Source organism: Urocitellus parryii, chromosome 9 (assembly GCF_045843805.1).
Source record: "Urocitellus parryii isolate mUroPar1 chromosome 9, mUroPar1.hap1, whole genome shotgun sequence".
Classification (NCBI taxonomy): domain Eukaryota; kingdom Metazoa; phylum Chordata; class Mammalia; order Rodentia; family Sciuridae; genus Urocitellus; species Urocitellus parryii.
The window spans coordinates 33,012,006-33,029,455 of record NC_135539.1 but is presented as its reverse complement, the minus strand read 5'-3'; the positions used below and the strand labels follow the sequence as shown (position 1 = coordinate 33,029,455).

Genomic DNA, 17,450 nt, shown 5'->3' with positions numbered 1-17,450 from the left:
AGACACCTGTAATCCCAGCGGCTCAGGAGGCTGAGGCAGGAGAATCTTGAGTTCAAAGCCAGCCTCAGCAATGGTGAGGCCCCAAGCAACTCAGTGAGACCCTGTCTCTAAATAAAATACAAAATAGGGATGGGGATGAGAGTCAGTGGTCAAGTGTCCTTGAGTTCAATCCCTGGTACTCCCTGTGCCCCCCCCCCCCCAAAAAAAAGATTGGCATGTTAAAGATCTAGAGCTCAAATTACATAAGTTTTCAAAAAATGGCTCCAAAATATATAAATATGAGCAAATCAGACCTGCTGAGGGCAAAGACAGAACAATGGCTTGCCCCATGTGGTCTACACCAGTCTTGTCACCAGTTCTGGAGAAGCCCTTGTCACCCTTCCCATGTCATTGGAGGGGGATGACCACCCAGCCTCATAGCCAACTGAAAGGCTGAACCAGGACCCAATGCAGTTCTGGCCACCTGGCTCATCAGGCTTTAGGCCTGACCTGTCCACCCCACCATGTTCCTATTGGTCCCCATGCTGCCTGTCCCCCACAAGTCATAGCCAGATGCCACTACAGCTAAGCTGTGTGTTTGCTAAATCTCAGCCTTTAGAGCTCGGCTCAGATGCTTTCCTCCTAGACGTCCACCCCCATGCCTCAAGGGTCCAGTCCTGCGCTCTGGGCTCCACCCCTAGCTTGGTTAACCAACATTCTAAGACTTGCCAAGTGATGACAACTGAAATCACCATTGGAACCACGTAAGGCAGGCATTTTCTCTAGACATTGGAAACTTTTAAGTGTTTTTAAGTGAAACCCAAAACTAACGGCTACCAAAATGACAAAGAAGGCCTTCTTAGCGTGTGAAACAGAAACAGGACCCCAGGTCATGGGGATGGGCTGTGTGGGGAGGGGTTCTGGATAAACAGCTCTGAGGGGCAGCCCCTTAAGTGGAGGGGTTGGCTGTATCCCCCAGGCCCCGAGAGCTCAGGTGGGAAGCGCCAGTGGCTTCCGTGTGTCTTGCCCTCCCTCATGCACCCCACTCCCACTCTCCAGGGTGGGTCCCTGGGAGAAGACTGTGTGCTTGTTGCTTGTTGGGGTTTAGACAGGACGTATTCCCCAGACGCCCACGTGACACAGTGCGAGGGGGGGGTGGGCTATGAGAGCTGTAACTGATGATCCCCGGTGGGGATAAACTGGGCATTGCTGGAGGAGGTAGTCACCAGGGGCGTGCCTTTGGGACTTGTTTTGTCCCTGGTGAGTAGAATTCTCTCTCTGCTTCCTGGTGGCCATATCCTAAACTGCTTTAATCCACCACGCCTTTCTGCCATGATGTTCTGCCTCACCTTGGGCCCAGAGCAATGGGGTCAGCTGTCTGTGGACCAAGGACCTGCCCCAAACAAACTCTGCCTCCTCTATGTTGTTCTTGCGGGTCTTTTGGTCACAGTGATGCAAACACTGACTATGACAGCTCTCCTACTGTGTGAGGAGCGGGTGGAATGGAGGGGTGGTGTCTGCCAGCCTCAGGCCACCTGCCCTTCCCAGCGCCTCCCGGGGCAGCCACCGAAGGTCCGACAACAGGCAGGCCAGGGATGCCAGTAACCCTGCTACTCAGGCAGGAGGATCTCAAGTTCAAGGCCGGCCTCAGCAACTTGGCAAAACCTTGTCTCGGAATAAAGAGTGAAAAGGACGAGGGACGAAGCTCAGTGGGAGAGTGCCCCGGGTCCAGCCTCAGTACAACGGCAACAAGGGCAAGATGGACGTCAGTGTCTTCATTCATAATCCCAGAGCATCGTTTTGGGGCAAAATTCTTTTGCCATAAGAGGTATCACATGACCTTGACGCAGCAGTGGAGCCTGGTGACTGTCAGCAGCCACCAGCCCAGAGAGAAGACATGGGATATGCAGACAGGACCATGAACCATGGGATATGCAGACAGGACCATGGTGCAGGTCCGACCAGGCCTGAGGCCTCCCTCACTACAGAGAGGACGACACCGCAGAGGACGCCATGTGGACACAGCCAGCATGACGCAGACTGGGCTCCCCAGGACAAGCAGCCTGACCCTCTGACTGCTGCCCTGCGCCTGCTCCACAGCCTCCCATCAAACTTGCCCCCTCGCCTGGCCTGGCCAGCAGCTGCCACCTTCCCTCGCCCTGAGCGGAGAGGGCCGGGGACCCCTGGGTGCACCCCTGCCCTCGGCCTCCTCCCTGCCTGGCCTGTCTGGCCTCTCAGCCCCTTCTCCATCCCTTCTGATCTGTGCTGGAGAGGAAACCCGGGGACCAGCAGTGCCCTGACCCTGATGTTCTCTGCTCTCGCGGAAACATGACGCCCAGGGATTTAAAGCTTCCTGCTCGTCTCATAAGAACCTCAAGCCCTGCACAGCTGGATCCTTGTCACTGTCAACCTAAATGTCACCTCAGAGAAGCCCGTGGCTGTAGGTGCTCCATGTCCTTCAGGTTGGAGGGCTGCTCCCCATGCAGGGGCTGCTGGGGGACTGCTTTTGGCTGTCAAGAGGCCCAGAGGCCTGGCCCCCGAGCCAACTCCACACTGTCCCCACCCAGAGCACCCCTTCTTCCCTCAGGCCTCCCTCCCAGGGCGCTGAGGTCACTCAGCCAACCTAACCTGTCCCGTACACCTAGGTTGTCACCTGCTCCGCCACCTCCTCGCCTGGCCTTAGTTCTTTCATCCTGGATCCTCTGGTTTAGTTTTATGCTCTGTTTCCTACACCAGGACTGGGCTCTGAGGGAGCCAGGGCCTCGTTGATCATCGCTGTCCCCAGAGCCCGCGCCAGCGCCTGGTGTGCCACAGATGCTCTCCCCTCACCTGCAGCTGTCAAAGGAGCCATGACGCCGGGAACCCATGCCTTGGCTGTTCTTCCCAGGGCTGGTCTAAGATGACGTCACAGGGGTGAACACAGTGCAGAGGGGAAGAAAAGGCAGAGGAAGGGGACAGCTGCCACCACAGGACTGCAGCTGCCACCAGAGGCAAGGTTTCCTGAAAGCCCTAAAAGACCCAGCAACTAGGACATGGAAACCCTCAGGGACACAGGGACACAGGAAGGCTGTCGTGATGGGGCTTCAGGAAGATGACCGGAGTCGCGGGGAGAAGAAGCCCCCAGACCACCTGGCCAGGAGCCCACCCTCTGCCAGGGCAGAGCCAGGTGACCAGGAGGGAAGTCAAATGCACTCACAGGAGACGTGGCCTCTGGTTTGGACGCCAGTGCTCTGAAGGTGGACGTGCTCTGTGCAACGTGGGCTCTCCCACCGGCAGCGGCTCCTGTGGACCCGCACTCCAGGTAGTCGGGGGGCGGGATGACCACGCTGCTCTTCTCAGTCAGGTCCACCGTGCTGACACTCCTCACCGGGGCAGGGCTTGGGGCCAAGACCACAGAGCAGAGTCAGAGAAGGTCCTCCACCCCGCCCGACCCCAGCACCCCCGACCAGGACCACAGTAACAGCAGATCAATAAGCCAAAAGGGAAGGGGGGGGGGTCGGTGGCACACACTCTATGCATCTGCATAAGGCACACGGTGTTTTTCCTAGATTATAAACGTCTATTCAAAAAACATTTTTTTTTAAAAGACACAAAAAAAGGAGAGAGATTAAAAAAAAAAGATTTATAGTGGAACTGAGAAAAAAAAAAAAAAAAACGGAGAGGAAAACAATTTAATTTGGGCTTGACTCTTGAGTCATTTAAGGACATCAACCAGAACAGCAAGACCCTCAGCAAGCAGCGGGTGACCAAGATCAAAAATGTTGACACTCAGAATTTTAACATCTTAAGACTATAGTTTCTGTTGTTGGCAGGTGGCCCTCTGGCTCTTCTGCTAGGGATGCGCATACCCAGATGGTGTCACAAGACCCTGTCCTGGGGGAGGACCCAGGAGACGCTGACTGTGGTGTTGAGGGTGGACCTGCACAGCGGGGGGGGGGGGGGGGGGCTGTGATGGTTTCTCTGAGACAAGGAACACTAAGTAAGAGGCAGTGTAGGGGAGGAGGACCAGCTCAATTTGAACTTGTCATTTGTGGGGGGCCAAGGGACAGCAAACTAGAACTGCCTAATACACACACAAAAATCCATTCTTAAATCAGAGAGCTCTTTCTGGGTCTGGGTTCTGCATTTCTCTGTATCCTTGAACATTTTCTTTTTTTCTTTTCCAATATTAATTTTTTAGTTTTTGGTGGATACAATATTTTATTTTTCTGTGGTGCTGAGGATCGGACCCAGTGCCTCACCCGTGCTAGGCGAGTGCTCTACCACTGAGCCCCAGCCCCAGCCCCAGCCCGTGAACATATTATATTCTTAAACCCTGTTTCCTGTGTCTGTCCGTTTGTTTTTCGTGGTCTGGTGACTGAAGCCGGGGGCTTTGCCAGTTAGCTGCACAGCCAGCCCTTTCCATTCTTTATTTGGAGGCAGGGTCTTGCTGAGCTGCCCTGCCTGGCCTTGAGTTTGCAATGCTCCTGGCCTACAGGTGTGCACCACGCCCAGCAGCTGCCTGTTTTAAAGGTGTGGGGAGGGTCCCGTCTCTGGGTTGCTGTGAGCTCCCAACACAAAGCAGGGGGACAGCCCCGAGGTGGGGCTATCATTACTGGTCTGATCCTGTGGAGTACGGATTTGTGGGGTCACGGTCATGAGTGGATGAGAAGGCCCAGAAAGCAGACAAGGGAAAGGCTGAGGACGGACCCAGGAGTGCCCAGTACTGGTGGTGGGCAGCGGGGGCACTGCAGAGGCTTCTGAACGGGGACAGCGGGTGAGCCCAAGGAAAACAGATGGCAAACAGGTCATGAAACCAAAGGGAGAGAACACTCACTGCAGAAAAGCCTTCTCTAGTGGTAAGAGCTGCTGAGAAAGGTAAGGGCATTGAATGTGAGCTGTGGGTTAGCACCTGCGGGAGGGGGAGGCGGCAAGGGTGGCCTCAGAGGGCTGCAGGAGGTGGGCCAGGCACGAGCATCTTCACAGGAGACATCGGGGCCACTCATAGAAACCACTGGAGCAGCCACCACTCCTACTCCAGGGGGCTGACGTTCTATGGTGGTGGTGGGGGGCTGCTGCACGTCTAGGTTATAACTCAGCTTTTCTTGCTTTTTTTCTTTTTTGTCTGTTTTGTGGTCCTTGGGATTGAACCCAGGGCCTCGTGCACACTGCAGTATCCTACACGGACACACACCCAGCCCTCTGGGAACATTAGGGGAAGGTCAGGAGAGCTGGCTCACATCGGGTACCTTGGAGCGGGCGCAGCCACCGATTCCTTTGCATTTTCTTCCAATAACTTTGTATATGACGACGGGAACCAACCCCTCCTGCAGGTGAAGGGAAAAAAAAAAAGGACCTGTTTGTGCTATGAGATGCGGGCAGGTCAAGTGCACAGCACGGGGAGTCCTGACGATGGCCTGGGCAGGTGGCCCCGGCTAGCAGTGAAGGCTCATAAGGGACTGAGGGAAACCAGGCTTTATAAATAAGTCTGACTGCACACACAAACCAGGACAGTGAACGTCTTACATACATAGTTGTGTCACTCAGACTCCCTTTATTTTTTTAATTGGCTTTATTCCATACACAGCAAACTGACAACCTAGTGCCAATGAGACTTATGTAGACTTGTGGTTGAAATGACAAGGGTGACATTTAAACAATTTGTCTTAAATCCTTTTTCTTTTGGTAATGGGGGTTGAACCCAGGGGTGTTTTACCACCAAGCTACATCTTTTTATTTTATATTTTGTGACAGAGTCTCACTAAGTTGCTTAGGACCTCTCTAAGCTGCTGAGGCTGGCCTCAAACCTGCATCCTCCTCAGCCTCCCAAGCCCTGGGATTACAGGAGTATGCCACCACTCCAGCTGCGTCTTAAAGTCTATCTAATAACTCTGAGAAACCCAAAGTCCTGTATTTTTTTTCTTTTTGGTATCAGGGATTGAACCCAGGGGCACTCAACCACTGAACCACATCCCTCCCCTTTTTAAATTGTTTATCTTGAGATAAGGTCTTACTAAGTTGCTTACAGCCTCACTAAATTAACAAGGCTGGCTGTGAACTTGCAATCCTCCTGCCTCAGCCTCCCACACTGCTGGGATTATGGGCCTTCAATCCACGCCTGGCCCAAAGCCACATTTTTTAAAACAACATGTAAGCCCCTGTCAGAGGTTATGCACACGATCTGTTAATCTCTTCATGTACCAAATCTATCTCTGTATACACAGATGCACCAAAAATAGCCTGGGATGGAGCGACTCTGCCAACTGAACTACAAACTCAACTCTGGCTGAAGAGCTAGTCTGTCCCCACGATTTGCATCTTAAGTGAACCTTCTGAACGAGGGCTGGGTGAGCCCTGCGTAGCGGGTCACGTCAACTTACGCTTTGGTGGCATCATGCTCCCCGTACATCCAGCCGTCCTTTTCCTCGGGGATGAGCAGCGTGATGACATCTCCCTGTGCAAAGCTGAGCAGGGTCTTGTTGGTGCCCGCGGTATGCGGGAAGATGGTCTTTACTTTGTGCTTTTTCATCAGGTTCAGTCCAGAAGCGACCGAAACAGAACGCTGTAAACTGGTGTCCTCTGAGGTATCTGTTAAAGCGAGCGCAGCAGGGACAGCAGGGACGGCTTCTCAGAGCTGACCACAGGCAAGTTCAGAACACCCCCGCCACACCTTGCCCATGTGACCCTCCAGGCTAGTGGGCCCATTCCAGGCCTTTACATTGCTCAGATGGGACTGGCCTGCAAGGGAACAAGCAGGCTGTGGCCCGAGGGCAGCCTGGGCCGTGGGCCCTTTAAGAGGAGAGGATGAGCGGGGAGCACTGGCTTTTTTTGTACTGGTGGCCGCCAGAGCCAGCCTGGCTCGCTTCAGAGACAAGACCTGTCCCAATACCCCGCTGCTCCCTGCTTGGATCACAGAAGCATCTGAGGCAACAGCACAACCCCACTGCTAATGCCCTGAGTCACAGGGAGAAGGGGCAGACTGGAAAGGCGGACCTTCTGGCTTCTCCGTCCTGAGCAAGGATGAGGTGACAATTCTCTTTATTGAGCCCTCACTAGGGGGCAGTCAACGATCTCAGTGCTTTTCAGCCACCAGAAAGCCAGGTTACTACTGACAGACAGAAAAAGGAACCGAGCCCCACAGAGTCCCCAGGATGCACCACTGGCAAGGGTGTGCGGGACACCATGCGCGGCAGCAAGCCCACAGCCTCTACTTGGAGGTGCTATGTTACAAAAGTCATGTCTCAAATCGATGGCAGGTTGACACGTGCCACTCCAGAAAACAAAAATTGGAATGGAGATTTAATTTAAAGCAACGCAGAATCTCTTTTTGCTTTATTCTTACCAAAATAAATAAATAAATAAGTAAAATTTTCCCCTTTGCAGCACTGGAATTGAACTGGTAAGTACTCTACCACTGAGCCACATCCCCAGACCTTTCTTCTTTGTTTTTTGGTACTGGGGATTGAACTCAGGGGCCCTCAACCACTGAGCCACATCCCCAGCCCTATTTTCTATTTTATTTAGAGACAGGGTCTCACTGAGTTGCTTAGCGCCTTGCCATTGCTGAGGCTGGCTTTGAACTCGCGATCCTCCTGTCTCAGCCTCCTGAGCCACTGGTATTACAGGCGAGTGCCACCACGTCCCGCTCTCCTTTGTTTTTATTTTGAGACAGTCTCACTAAGTTGCCCAGGCTGGCATCAAACTTGCAATCCTCCTGCTTCAGCCTCCTGAGTAGCTGGGGTTACAGACATGTACCACCATGTGTGGCCATGTGCCTTACATCTTGTGCAATTCTGTACTTCCTTTGAAAGGAATTAACCACAGGCTATCATTTTTTCCTGCTAAGCAATCCTCACTGTCATTAGGGAATCTCTCATCTTCGGCCAACAGCTGCAAGCATCTGTAATCTGCAGGTTCTCTTCAACACCCAACTTGATTGCTTTTCCTGATTGTCAAACTGGTCCTGAGTGCTGAACTACAGTGATGGGTTCAGAAATTTAAGCAGTTATAGTTAGGTCTCCAGAAAGTCTGAGGTGCCCTATTAGAGATGATGGAGAATACGGAGGAGAATTCAAATGAAGCCTATTGGTAAGATTTAAGACCATAATTTTGTCATGTGAACTTTTATAGTTTGTTTTACTGAAAAGGAAATTGTACTGTAACAGCCACCAAATATGGAACGCAGGGTGAGGCTGGGTGCATTCTAGCTGGCTCATTCTTAGATGTAGCACGTCTCAGTAGTATGTTTACTCTATCCAACATCCATCAGCATTCAGAATTAGTGTCAGAAATGGGTCACTTATCAAGATGTCCTATGGTCTAACCCTCATTTGTTTTGAGATGTGAGCTACTCAAGGCTAGGGCCAGATGTATCTACTCTACTCAGCTCAGTATTTACCTTTTTCCTTCCCAATACATTTAGCCAAAATATTTATTTTACAAATTACTTTTAAAAATTTAAAAAGATACCTGAAAGGAAATTAAACCAAATATCTTACCTGTTGAATTATTTATCTTTTCTGAATTCTGTGCAACTGTTGCTGGGTTATTGAACATATCAATCAGAGGACTAGTATACGCTCTGGCTGAAGGAGCTGGGGGCATCTTTGGAGAATGGTTAGAAAGGGTGTCGTAATCTTTCCCAATCTGTGGAAAAAAAAATATTAGTCTAATATTAGAATAACAGTGGAATGATAAACAGTCCTAGAACTGTTTTGTATCACATGTTTTAAATCCCACCTTCTTCTCCAATTCTCTTAGTTGTAGGGCAATGCCCCATATTGATTGTTTCAAGAATACCATACCTCTTTTTTCCCCTCCATACCTTTTTTTAAAAAAAAAATATTTACTCTTAAAAAAAAAAAAAAAAAAGGCAGCAGCCACTCTCCATCCCCTCACCCCTGGCGACCACTCATTGATCCACTTTCTCTCTATAAGTATTTTAGGTTCCCTCAAAGTGCTACTTAGTTATAGGATTCTACATTTAAAATAATGTTTCCACAGAATTTTGAATGTACTTACACCAAATTCTATCATCTTGTTTTGCTAAAAGAAATCTGGTATCAATGGGATTCACCTTTCTCTGTAAGTAAATTATTCTCTTCCCCCTGGAATTTTCTAGGATTTTCTCTGTATCCTTAATATTCTGAAACTTGGCTCAGATCTGTGCAGGTGTTCATCCCTCTGGCTGCTGTGCTGAAGACCAGGCCCAGGGGCACTGCAGGCCTCCCCAAGAGAGGACATTGTGTGGGGGGGCGGGGGATGGGGGGAAGCCATGAGTGGCCTGTGATGGGCTTTGAAGGCCAAAACAAGAGGATATGCTGATAGAGGCTGGTGCAGAGGACAGAGACAGGAGCAGAGCTTTGGTGGCTGAGGACAAGTTGCCTCTTACTGGCTGGGGAAGACGGGACAAGCAGGGTTAGGCGGAGAAATCAGGCACATGTGTTAGACAAGCTGGACTTGAGAGCCTGTGGAATCCAAGCGGTGGCGGTAAGGAGGCAGTGAGTGCACCTGCTGGCGTGTATCTGTCCTGGGTCCTTTGTTTGTGAAGCCCTCTGGTTACTGCCATACTGGGTTTGGGAGAGCTCTTCGGCTTAGTTTTCTAGGCAGTTCTACTCTGCTACTGAGCCCTCCACTGGGGGTGTTATTTTGGGGTAAGGGAGAAGGAAAAAAAAATGTAACTAAAATTCAAACACTGTGCAAAGGTGGGACTGAACAGCATGGCAACCCTCCCTCGCCCATGGACTGGTCTCAGTGGTGACCAATTCACAGCCTGTCTTTCTTCGTGCCTCGCCTGGCATCCCAAACCCCGCTGGATTATCTTGAAACAAATCCAAGACATATCATTTCAACTACAAATAATAATCCATTTTTTAATTCCCAAGATTTCCAGCAGTCGTTCTTGATGGCTTCCTCCACCTCCGCTGACTCTGTGACCCCAGTTGGTCCTGCTGGTTTACTCTGGTGCCTCCTTTCGTGATGTGGGTTTCCCAGTGTCCAGGAGCCCCCGCTGGCCCCTCTTCTTTTCACTGGTCTGCTAGTCTGCACTTGCTCCGTTCTCATTGCCACCGGTGCCACAGGGAGGGGGGTGGGGCAGGCAGCACGTTCTTCCAGGGGCACTCGCCCCCGCCCCCCCCCCCCCCCCCCCCGCCCGGAGTCCAGATACACTGTCAGGTAGACCAAAGGCCCTGTGGCCTGTAGTTGGGGCCAGGGAAGAGACTGCATAGAGATCCACGTCCTGTCTCCTGCACCTCTGCTCCCTGCTCCTGCAGCAGCTCTACCCTTGGCAGCGGCCTCTCCCTGCCTGGGCTGGGGAGGAGGCTCCTCCCATGTTGATTCCCTGCGCCCTGATCCCGCCCTCTCTCTCTTCTCTCACTCCTCAGCGCTGCTGCTCCTCGTGGCGCTATTTCTTACTTTTGCAGGTGCTCAGGGTTCTGTTCTGGGGCTAGGAGGCTATCATTTTGGGGGGCTGGAGATGAACGAGTGTGGGGGATCCCTGTGTCCAGACACCTCGGATCCAGATCTCCACACGCACTTGTGAAAACTAAGAAGGCTGTCATGCCCAGGTCCCAACACCAGGGAACTAGAGAGCCTGAATTCCTTACCTTGAATACCCCCCTCCCTGAGTGACTGACGTTGGGTCAATGGCACAGGAAATTTTCAGTCTCTTTTCCAAGACACCTATACTTTCTTCACTGGGGATAAACTTATAAAGCTGGAATCATTACAATTAAAAAGAGTAACAATAAAATTTTTAAAAAGAGACAAAAGTGCTACACATAGTATTCCACATTTGCACAGCTAATTCCAAATCTGAAGGAAAAGGAAAAAAGCTGAGAAAAGTAGACAAGGAGAGATCATGATTTCAACCAACAAAGGAAGCCCTGGTCCTTTGGGCCAAATCATATCAGTAAACATGCAGTTGAAAATAGAGAAGAGTGATCGATTCCTACCATGTTGCTTCTTTCAATCATGGGTGACGGCTGAGGTGTCCCGGCTACAGGGGTAGAGATTGGAGTTCTTATTTCTTCTATCATGTTCATGATTTTCTCTGGCACTTTGGTGGCATCACAACAGGTTTCCTGCCACCTGGGCAGTTTGGAATTGAGTAATTCTGCAGACTGTAAATCCCAAAGAAACAAAGTAAACACAGAGGTGCACTGTGTGAAGAGCTGGCAACACCGCATCGCGTGGCATCACTGATAATGAATCACTGGCTTCCCACCAGAAGGGGGGAGCTCCGAGTTTAATTCAGGAAGCCCTGGTCCTTTGGGCCAGTCCACTGGGGGTGTTATTTTGGGGTACGCAACTGTGAGCACCTGCTGTGTCTCATTTGCTGAGATGGCAGCAGACTCCACCCTCAAGGAACTTCTCTGCTGCCTCAGTGTAAACACATACCTAATGCAGAGGTGGCAAATAAGTAGAAATCGCCCAGGGCTGGGGTGCGCTCAGTGGTAGAGCACGTGCTTGGCATGCACAGGCACCAAAACCAACCAACAAACAAAAATGACAAAACACCTGCCCCCAAAGAAAGAATCAGTTCAAATGCTAAAGGAGGCAGGGGTGGGCAATCTATGAATCTCACTATTTTCTGAGTTGCCCCAGAAATACCAATCACAGTCTCCTTCCTCCTACTCCTAAGAACATCCCCTCAGTTGCTGGTGAGAGGCCCAGGAACCCCCTTGGACTTTGAGAAGACCAAGGCACATGTTGACAAGTCAGTCAGATTTTGGCCTGGGATGGAGGGACCGCAGGCAGGGTGTGGTGGAAGTACCAAGGGTGCCCTCCCACAGGCTAAGCAAGGCCTCATGGAGCAGCGGGGACAGCCCAGAGGCACAGGTGGGCAGAGGAGCCCGGAGGCTGGGACAGCCCTCCTGCTCCCTCAAGCCTACTCTGCTTCTGGCAATGGGACTCCCAGAGGCTCTGGAAGCCTCTCAGCGAAGCCCTGTCCCAGGGCAGCAGTCTGGCCAGAGAAGGGAAGTAGGAGCCATTCGTGAAGCTACTTAACATGGCGATCGCATGGTTCCTATGCAGACTCCAGGTTTATCAGGAGTGGCTGGGGATGCTGATGTATATCCTGGGGACACAAGGATCCCCAGCAAAGCCCACCCTGACTATTCCCTTGACAAACTGGGGCAGTGCCACACAATGGACCAGCAGCTTGGCCCTGCCTCATCCAAAGCCACAAAAAAGACTGGGATGCTTTGGCTGTGATAAGGGAAGTCACAAAGCAGTTTTCAGATAGTCAAAGAAGTTCTAGTAAAGAAAACACAGAACTGGTGTGTGCCACTCCAAAGCATAGCAGGGACCCAAGGTTAAGTCTAAGAAAGAGCTTGCCAATAAACGGCGCTTCCTGAAAACAGCCCAGGCTGCCTCACGGCACAGTGGGGCTGGCCAGAGGAAGGGAGCTTCGGGGCCACTTACAGCTCTCCACGGCATGACCCTGCTGCAGGACGAGGCCCTCGCCATGGAAACAAGTTTCTAAAGCTACCTCAACATTGCTCTAAGTAGTGTAAGGTTAACAAAAGCAAACACTTAATACAGTAGTTTGTTTTTTGCTATCACAATTTTAAATCTTAGGTATTTATGTATTAGCTGGCTGAATATTTCTTCAAGTTGCAAAACCTTCTTAGAATAGGTAACATATGCACATAGACACATAAGGCCAAGACTGCCCCCAAAAGAGAGGGACAGTTGACTTATGTTTAAGCTCTTGCAAAGCATCTCCTACTGTGGAGCACTCTCTGAATTACCTTATTATGAACAACGGTGGATATTTGACCTCAATTAGTGCTAGTTTTGGATACATACATAGGCCCCAGAGAATTCATAATTAAAAAAAAAATAGAAGAGGAAGGAAAATTTAGCATGTTGTATAATAGCTCCTGGGTTCTAACCTCACAGCTGCACGTATCAGGAGCAGGGAACTAAGTCAGTCAACCACTCAGCTGAGGGGATCATGAATGAACACCTTGAAGATGAGTGAACAGTAATGGGACCAGCTGTCCTGATGGGTATGAATGGGGGTCCATGCTGATGCAGAGTTGCCAGTGACCATCCCCCCAAAGTCTACAAGAAAAGCATCTCAGACCACCCAGGGGCTGGCCCTGGTCAAGACACTGGCACAGGAGAACACCTGTAATCCCAGCTTCACGGAGGCAGAGGCAAGAGGATCGCAAGTTCAAGGCTGGCCTGGGCACCTTAGTGAAACCCTGGTTCAAAATAAAAAGGGCTAAGGGTATAGTTCGGGGGTCGAGTGCCCCTGGATTTGATCCTCAGGACAAGGGAGAAAAAAAAGACACTGACACTCCAGACCATCAGAGTGTATGAAAAATCAATTTGTAGGTGAGAAAAGAAAAAAGGTGCTATTTCTCAATGAATAAGCATTATAAGGAATTTTAATATGGGTGATTTCTAAATTAATTAAATATTATAAGTAGACATATGATAAATATATCTGCATTTTTATATGTTTACACATTCAAATTGGCAAAAAAATAATTTTTTTTGAATCTTCTTATTGGCAAATAGGCTACCACTGCTTTATAGGGGGCCTACCCAGAAGGGAGAGCATCCAGGGCATCTGCTTATGCTGGTACACTTACTGCGATCTGCCCACACACTCACCTGTAAGTGATAATAGTGTATGTGATTTGCAAAGCTGCAGTGTTTGTCCACTAGAAAACAGAAGCGCCTTTTCTCCTCAAGCAGAGCTTCTTTGCAGCCATCTGCAATGAATTTCTGGATTTCGCTCTGGCGGGAAGTAACAGTCTCTACGTACTAGGAAAATAAACAACAACGAGAAGTAACAGTCTCTACGTACTAGGAAAATAAACAACAATGATAAAAGTATGACACAAGGCATCAGATAGCTGCATGGCCTGATGTTTATCTCCTGTCATCTTTATGCTCAGTTTATTTTGATAACAGAATAAACACTAAATGCAGACAGACCTTCTACGGGCAGAGTTGGAATCTGACTGGAGCAGATACCATCATCAAGGTCCTTGACTCACGTGTGGAAAGAAGTGGCCAGGAGTTTCATATTCCCACTGGACGCCAAGCACAAAATACTACTTTGTGCCCCAGAGATATGGTCGTGATGACGGCGTTCTCCTGGAGAGCACTGTGGACTTTGGAGCCAGAGAGCTCCAGGTTTAAGCCTGGGTTCCAAATGCCAACCATAGGATTAACCTAAACTTCACTTCCCCTCACTGTAAAATGGGTGTTAAATGGGGACAGCAATACCAGTCAAGGAGGCCCCTGCTCCTACGCACGTCAGGGGGAAATGCTAATGTTTTTAGGTGGCCGTGGACGCATTACTTTTTTTTTTGAGGCTGGGATTGAATCCAGGAGCTCTTCATCACTGGGCTACATCTCCAGTCCTTTTTTTATTTTGAGACAGGGTCTTACTAAGTTGCCCAGGCTGGCCTCAAAATTGATCTCTGGCCTCAACCTCCCGAGTTGCTGGGATTACAGGCATGTGCTACCATGCCTGACCCAGTCAGTTATATTTCTTGCTTGTTTTCTGAGGTGCTGGACATGTAACCCAAGGCATGTGCTCTACCACGGAGCCACATTCCCAGCTCTTTTTAAAACTTTAAGGCAGGCTCTCAATAAAGTGCTCAGACTGGCCTTGAACCTGGATCCCCTGCCTCAGCATAGTTGGGATGACAGGCGTGTGCCAAACCCAGCTCACAGACTAATCATTTTTGACTCTGGAAAATTCTGCAGTCTTCAGCTCTTAATACTTTTAATAAATAATGCTTACTTTTAACTACAGCAGTCGCACAGCAGTGAGTAGGCACAGCCCCGCCTCCCCGTACAGTGTACAAACAATACCCTTCAGCAAAAGCAAACACCGAGGAAAAGCTCACCTCGATCTCTTTGTGTTCGTATTTTAGTGCATTTCGTCCTCCTTGACTTTTCCTTCTGATCTTCTTCAACTCAGCTTGAGATTTCTCCAAAGAATCTAATTTATTCCTGTGTTCTGCTTGGTATCTTTTTAGAGTTGCCTGTAAATTAAATGTTGTGCTTATTTAACTGAGGCACCACGTGTGACCATTTTTTTGCTCACGCATCACTGTGTGGCTCACTGCAACTCTGACATCCTCACACCCACACTTCACACAGATCCCCCCATTCATCTTGAACATGTTGGGGTTGTCTGTTCTCACGTCCCCTGCTTGTACGAGGGTCCTTGACCACAAGGGCAGCTCTCCAGGAACAACAGTCTCTTTTATTCTTCCTTTTCCTCAAAGGTTTTTGGACACTGGGTGGTAAGTATGTGTTTTAGTGATTACATAAACTCAATCACATGTTCCTGTTATTTGAGTCAACCTACAAGAGACGGAATGAACAAATGCAATTGCCTGTGGCTTTTTGGGGTTCCTGTGTAACAGAGTGGATTTGTATTTGTGTGTGTGTGTGTGTGTGTGTGTGTGTACACCGGAGACTGAACTCAGGAGTGCTCTACCACTGAGCCACATCCCCAGCCCTATTTTGTATTTAGAGACAGGGTCTCACAGAGTTGCTTAGACCTCGCTAAGTTGCTGAGACTGGCTTTGAATTTGCAATCCTCCTGCCTCAGCCTCCTGAGCTGCTGGGATTACAGGCTGCACCACCATGTCCAGCAATAGAGTGTTTAAGAACTTAGTGTCGGAGCCTCATAGAGCCAGGTTACACTCTCATTGCCTGTGTGATCTCAGCAATTAATTTCTCTAAAATCCATGCCTTCCTTCTACTAAGCTGCATGTACGTTATGGGGTTTTTGTAGGGACTAAAATCAGATAACATACACAAAAGGCTCAGAATTAAATGTGCCTGAACAGTTGTGTCGGGCCTTGTGGTCTCTCCAGCAGTGCACAGCAAAGCACTGTGCAGGCCACATGGGCGGCAGGGTGGGTGGGTGGGTGGGCATGATTTGGGGGTAACCTGTATCGCTTACTGCCACAAGAAGAAAGGGGACTTGGGGTGGCAAAAGCAAGCAAGCATTCTAGAGCAGAAATGAAAGATGGGGAGAGCCCATGCACTGTGGCGGGGGACCAAATGGAAAGAGCCCAGAAAACCACTAAAATGGACGATCCTGGGTGACAGGCAAGAGGCACCCACAGGACAGGCTTCTGGCACCCTCCCACGCATAACTCATGCCCTCAACCGCTGGTCTGTGAAAGCACCGGCTGCAGGACACGATATAGTGGCCCTGTCACAGAGAAGCACCCTCTGAGACCCCTGCTCTCCAGGGCACTGTGATTTCTTCCATATTTTTTCTTCTACGCTTCTTTTAATGCAGATCCCGCGTGGTGGCAAAACTGGGCCTACTCAGCCCAAAGGGCTTGCTGGTTTTATGCAGCCAGACCCGTATCAACGCCAGGCCTGTATCAAGGCCACCCCCCACCCCACTGGCTGCTGACCGAGCAATGGGGAAAGTTCTGGGGCCACGAGGTCAGACCCTGGGGTGGGGGAGGGTGACCACCCTACTCACGTTCATGTATTTTACATCCAGTTCTGTTTTCTTTTCCAGCTCATGGATAATCTCTTTATGGAATTTTTTGAACTGTTAACAAAAGGAAATAAAAAATCCACACCAGATTTGTGATTTTAGGCAAAATAAAATTTAAAAATAAAATGAACATATTTTGCAAATATAAAGACATCCACATACATTCTCATCGAGAGTCTCGTTGAGCTTCTTGTGGGTGCTGGAGATCTCTATGAGGACGTGGCCTGTGGACAAAACCAGACCCGTTAGCCGAAGCCAGCACACCCTCCACACAGATACAAAGGGCGCACAGGGGTGGGAGGAAGCACAGCAGGGCCACGGTCCCCAGGGGGTCCCAGGAGGGCTGGCTGGGGGCAGACTTTCTTCACAACATCCAGAGCCCACTGTCTTCAGATCCACTTTGTTCTATTTTACTCATTTCCTAAGCCAGAACATAGATCTGATTAATTTTGAAATTTTCTTACAGAAGATTACCTCGGTCATCACAGGAACTAACTATAGGAACAAATTAGTTATTTTTATCTGACCTCCGGAGTAATCTGACTATTTGCCAGTCATACGAGAAAGTGGCTATTCCCTCTCCTCCTGCTGTAGTTCTTGTATTGTTCTGGAAAATATGAGTGCCAGGGGAAACCGCAGCCAGGACCGCGCTCAGCCCCAGGTCTCCCGGGATGACACCACTTCTCTGAAACAGGGGCAGTCACATGACAGAGAGAATGTTCTAGGACAAAGAGCCTCACTGCAGAGAGCAGCGGTCTGACCACACAGTTTGCGGAGCTCGTCTCTTGCAGTTGGTAGCAGTGTGTTGACGTTTTGCCACTTTCCTCTGACAAGAGTGAGGGACAGGCTCTCTCTGCCGACCTGTCTCCAGGAACCAAGTGCATCCGATACCTGACACAGAATCATTCAGAACCACACCGAGCCAGACAACAGGATGGCTCACCCCACAGTTCAGTGGCCAGGTTAGAACGTACACAGGAGTGTCACTCAG

The 17,450-nt window shown here is 49.9% G+C and overlaps 1 protein-coding gene across 2 annotated transcripts in view; it reads right to left on the bottom strand.

Annotated features, from left to right (window-relative positions):
• Positions 1 to 17,450, bottom strand: part of Baiap2l1 (BAR/IMD domain containing adaptor protein 2 like 1) — an 85,334-nt gene that overhangs the window by 7,910 nt on the left and 59,974 nt on the right. For both annotated transcript variants that reach the window (XM_026404216.2, XM_077802498.1), the window contains 9 exons: positions 16,622 to 16,683; positions 16,442 to 16,513; positions 14,835 to 14,972; positions 13,585 to 13,737; positions 10,911 to 11,078; positions 8,457 to 8,604; positions 6,339 to 6,546; positions 5,208 to 5,285; positions 3,176 to 3,356 (listed from right to left, as the gene is read on the bottom strand). In XM_026404216.2, the coding sequence (XP_026260001.2) occupies positions 3,176 to 3,356; positions 5,208 to 5,285; positions 6,339 to 6,546; positions 8,457 to 8,604; positions 10,911 to 11,078; positions 13,585 to 13,737; positions 14,835 to 14,972; positions 16,442 to 16,513; positions 16,622 to 16,683 (1,208 nt within the window). The remainder of the gene's footprint in view (positions 1 to 3,175; positions 3,357 to 5,207; positions 5,286 to 6,338; positions 6,547 to 8,456; positions 8,605 to 10,910; positions 11,079 to 13,584; positions 13,738 to 14,834; positions 14,973 to 16,441; positions 16,514 to 16,621; positions 16,684 to 17,450) is intronic.